Source organism: Ananas comosus, linkage group 24, assembly GCF_001540865.1.
Source record: "Ananas comosus cultivar F153 linkage group 24, ASM154086v1, whole genome shotgun sequence".
Classification (NCBI taxonomy): domain Eukaryota; kingdom Viridiplantae; phylum Streptophyta; class Magnoliopsida; order Poales; family Bromeliaceae; genus Ananas; species Ananas comosus.
The window spans coordinates 4,077,849-4,082,574 of NC_033644.1; the positions used below are offsets into that span (position 1 = coordinate 4,077,849).

The 4,726-nt window shown below is 33.9% G+C and overlaps 1 protein-coding gene across 1 annotated transcript; it reads left to right on the top strand.

Annotated features, from left to right (window-relative positions):
* LOC109728771 (transcription factor TGAL9-like) lies at positions 966–4,452 on the top strand. The gene is made up of 5 exons (XM_020259293.1): positions 966–1,061; positions 1,254–1,338; positions 1,465–1,541; positions 4,168–4,220; positions 4,305–4,452. The coding sequence occupies exons 1-4, from the start codon at positions 966–968 to the stop codon at positions 4,177–4,179; spliced, it is 270 nt and encodes an 89-aa protein (XP_020114882.1). The 3' UTR covers positions 4,180–4,220; positions 4,305–4,452.

Below are 4,726 nucleotides of genomic sequence, written 5' to 3' on the forward strand. Positions count from 1 at the left end.
GGAAGCTTTAAACTAGCGTCGTTGTTTAACTTCTCTCCCGCTCCCTCTACTTCTTGTAAAGCCCCGGGATTTACTAGTTAGCCTAGAGGCCTCCTGTAGCTTTTAATCCCTCTTAATTTTTTCTTTTTTTTTCTTCTTCTTGGTGCATCGACTCTTAAGCTAAACTTCGAAACTTGTCCTGTTGTATCGCTCATCCTAATTGAGATTAAAGCGTTTTTATTTAATGTGTCTAGCGTTGTTATAGTAGGATGAAGTAAACCTAGTTCTTTATCATCGTCTGCCCTCTTCTTCTACCTGGATGGCAATGATCAATCATCACTTGTTCAAGCGCAACGGCATACGCCTCTCTCTCTCTCTCTCTCTCTCTCTCTCTCCCCTTCTTTAAAACAGTAGTGTTGGTTCTTAATTTTCCACAATTAATTCTTAAGGCATGCATATCTTCTTGTTACTTTTTTTTTTTTTTAATCTGGATTTCTAATTAAATTGTTCTTTAAACTAGTTGTTCTAAAAAGAAAGTGCAATTAATTAATTGTTCTTCAAACTTAATTTCCTTTTTAACCCAACTCTTATCTACTCTATTGCCCCCACAACATGCACTTATATATAAAGGAGGTGCAAACTAATATGTATACTTTTGTTATTGAGTAGAAGTTTGTTACATGAGTACATGTTTATATATACATGCTTAATTAATTTGAAGGTATATATATATATATATATATAATTAGTTGCATATATATTGCACCTTGAGGTGAGCTAATGATGTTCATGTGTTGCAGAGACTTTGAATATTTTCCCTTCTGAGCCCATGCATGTAGAAGATCCATCTTCAAAGATACTGACCACATGTTACATTATTTCTAAAACTTTTTATTAATTCAACACCCCCCATTAATTTCTAATTGTGGCTCATTTCCTTTGTTCCTTGCACTTGCTTTAATTTATGACCATCTAGAAATATATGTATGTATATTCAACAGGCCTACATTCAACAGCTAGAGTCAAGTAGGGTTAGGTTAATCCAGCTTGAACAAGATCTCCAAAGAGCAAGATCTACTCAGGTACACATTATATGTATAATAATATATATTATTGGATTTTAACTTTTAAACAAATATGTATACATACATACCGTATAGTACTCATAATTTTTATTTGTTTCCCCCCCTTATGCATGCATGCAGCATGAATGCTTTATGATCATAACCTGATAAAAGAATAATCAATCGATCAACATTGTCTTCATGGATTAGGGCACGCTCTTGAGCGGCATAGCGGCCGTCGTCGGAGACCAAGGACTTGCAAATAGTACTAGTAGTTGCACCGGCACCAGCTCAGGTACGACTTTAAGTAATTAAAACCCTAAAAGAAGCTCAATCGATGCGATGCGATCGACCGGATCGTATTACGATCGAATCAATCAATCCTTTGGTCAATAATTTTTGTCGGTCGTCGATCGATCAGAGGCGGCGATGTTCGACGTGGAGTACAGGAGATGGCTGGAGGAGCATCACAAGCTGATGCTTCAGCTGCGGGCTGCGGTGGAATCTCTCTCTCTCTCTCTCACACACACTTTTTTTTTTTTTTGATTCTTCATATTGACTAGACCAATAATATATAGTTTCATATATATGACTTCTTTTCTTTCTGAATGCGACACTTCATTTAATTGAAAGAAGAACATATATTTATGATATGAAATAACTGTTCATCTTTAAAAGTTAAGTCAGGATATTATAGGTCTAATATCATGTGAAATAACTACTTGTCACCAAATTCAACATAAAACAAATATATATAGAGAGAGAGAAAGAGAGAGAATGAGAATTCAACTAAGATATTATTGATAGTACATGCTTTTCACTTTTTCACCATTGGATTATAACTATTGCTCCAACTATCCGCTCAACTCTAGGCATCCAACAGTCATAAAGTGGATAATATCATATTATTAATAGTATTACAACACAACTCTCTCTCTCTTTCTCTCTCTCTCTCTCTCTCTCTTTATATATATATATATATATATATATATATATATATATATACATCCCACTTATTTTGGCATGAAAACTCCGCTCATCAGCTTCTATGTTTTATTCATATGTCATGTTCTCATTTGCTTTATTTCTCTCATTTGCTTAAGATGACTTGTACATCATTTACTTCTATGACACCTCTCTGCACACAGTACAATTTCCAAAAGAACATATGTTTGTAGAGATTCTTGTGATTGTGATAATTGTTTTGATGAATGCTGACCCTACATGGAAAATTGATGCTGAACCTCTAGCTCTTACACACTAATTTTTGAGCTTCCCAAATTTCTTTAACTGTCTTAATGGTCCTTGCTGCGCTCTTATGTTCGGATCAAAAGTTCACTGATTCTTTCTTTTGATCATGATACGTTAATTGGTAATGCAGGGATCTACTAATATCTTTCAGGAGAGCTACTAGCCAAAAGCCACTGAGGATCATAATTTATAGGTTGATACAGATCCCTATATATTATTAGTTCATAGATCAACTTTGAACTGTTAATATGATCATCACATATATAAGTATATAGCTAAGCTAAATTTTTGGCTCTCCATCTACCTTCAAGAACCACATGTTTTGCTTTTCTTTAAGTGCTACGCCATGCCCTATCCTCTATATATGCATGCACGCGGGAAGAAGATAACATAGCTGGATATATATGTTGCATTACTGTAAACAGGTAAGTGCGTCTCAAACTCAAAAATCCCTTTTATTATTTATAATGGGAAAATGGCTTCATTGAAACCCCAACAATTTCAACTTAGTTTACTTGTATTTTGAAGCTTGTTTGATTGTTATGCAGATTAAAGTGCTATTCATTCTCCGTTTCTCTAATTGATGTGTAATTGTTGAACATATGGAATTGATGTTAGACCATTTGCCTAATAGTGATTCCAACTGATACTCGTGTCAATGAATTATATTTGGTAGAAGTTTTGTTTTGCATGAATTACTAATAGTGATGCTTTGTTTTAACTGTTCTAGCGTAGGATAGATAAATCGAGTAACGAAAACATTAATTTGTTGGTATCTTAGTCTTTTTAGATTTACTGTGGCACTGATTTTTTTCACTTACCACCCCCCGCTCTGTAGTTTACGATGCATTTTACTTGACTATGAAGTGCTTTAGTTGCTTAAGCTGAATGCATAAGCAGGTTTCTGATCAAACGAGCTTGCAGTCTAAGTTGTTGGCTTTGTAGCTTTTGATACCTCATAGTAACATACTCAATTGGGTAATTTTGTGTAGTTCGATACTCAGTTCTTGGAATTTATCGATCTGTTTCTATTACACCAATTCTTCTGCTAAGTAAGGATGATATTGATGTTGTTTTTATATTTCTTTCATTGAGGAAATCTTTGTTACTGCTCGACCTGCTAATTTGCCTCTGCTCTAGTAGTTGTTTGTATCTTCTCTGAATTGTTGAGTATTGATCTGTTGAGAAGTTTTGTTAATTACATTGTGAAGAGCATAGGCTGAAGTTTTCTGAAATTCTCAACATGACCCCACAAGCACCACAATGATCATACTCTTTAGATAAACATGTCTCTAGAAACTTGCTGTTCGAGTGGCATTTTCCCTTTGATCTCTTCATTCGAGTTGCTTAGTTGATGAATTTCGGGCACTTCATATGCAGGCAAATGCAACCAATCACATGGTTCTTTTTAGTCTAGAAGTATTCCAAATCATTCGTAGATGCATTTACGAAATCTTCGATAGTTGGCAGTGGAAAGTGAAAAGCATAATGCTACCTTTTGTATTACTCAAAATTAGTCATTAGGTTGCTTAGATGTTTGTCGATGTTGCTCTATGTATTTCTGTTTCTTTTGTTTTTGCTAACTTTTTTCAGGTATACTGAAATCACAAGGGATTTGTAGATCATAAGTAAAAGATTTTCCCAGATAAGCAATCTACTTAAATGCAACAATGTTCAGTAACTGTGCTTCTCTCAATTATATATTTGATCTCATACATCTTACTCTCAATAAGTCCATTCTCATCAGTATTCCTGGATCTGGAATGAACCTAGTGTTTCTTGCTTTCTTTCTTTTGTTGTGAAGATAAATATTTTAATAATCTTTGAACCTTGAATCTAATCCAGGGACATGGTTATTATGTTTCTGTTGAAGGTGTGCAAGTAGCTGATTATCCATGGACTAATATTTCTTGTCAAGGTTTTCAGGTACTACTGTAGTTTAGTTACCGCATTGTCATCAAATATATCGCACTGCAAACTGATTTTATGACTTCTTTTTGGTTGATCCAGAACAGCTGGAGCTGCGAAAATTGAAGTGGGAAGCAAGAGTTTCAAACATGCGGTGTTTGTTATTTTTTCGCTACATTTTGAACAAGTGTTTTTTGTTAGAACTTATGTTTGAAATTTAATTTGAATACTGAGATTGTAATTTGAGAATTGAGACTATTTGTTATTCAAATTATTAATGCTTTTTGGTTACTAATATTTTTTAATATTTCAATTCATTGTAGTATTTAGTTGTTAATCAAGTAGTTTAATATTAATTTAATTGCCGCTATAAGCTTTATTAATCAATCATTTAGTATGCTTTTTGCGGCAATTATAATTAATTGTAGCGGCATTTATAATAGTTGTTATTGTATAATATTTAGCGGCATTTATTTGAATTTTTACCAACCGCCGGAATAAATGCCGCTAAAACTTTTAGCGAC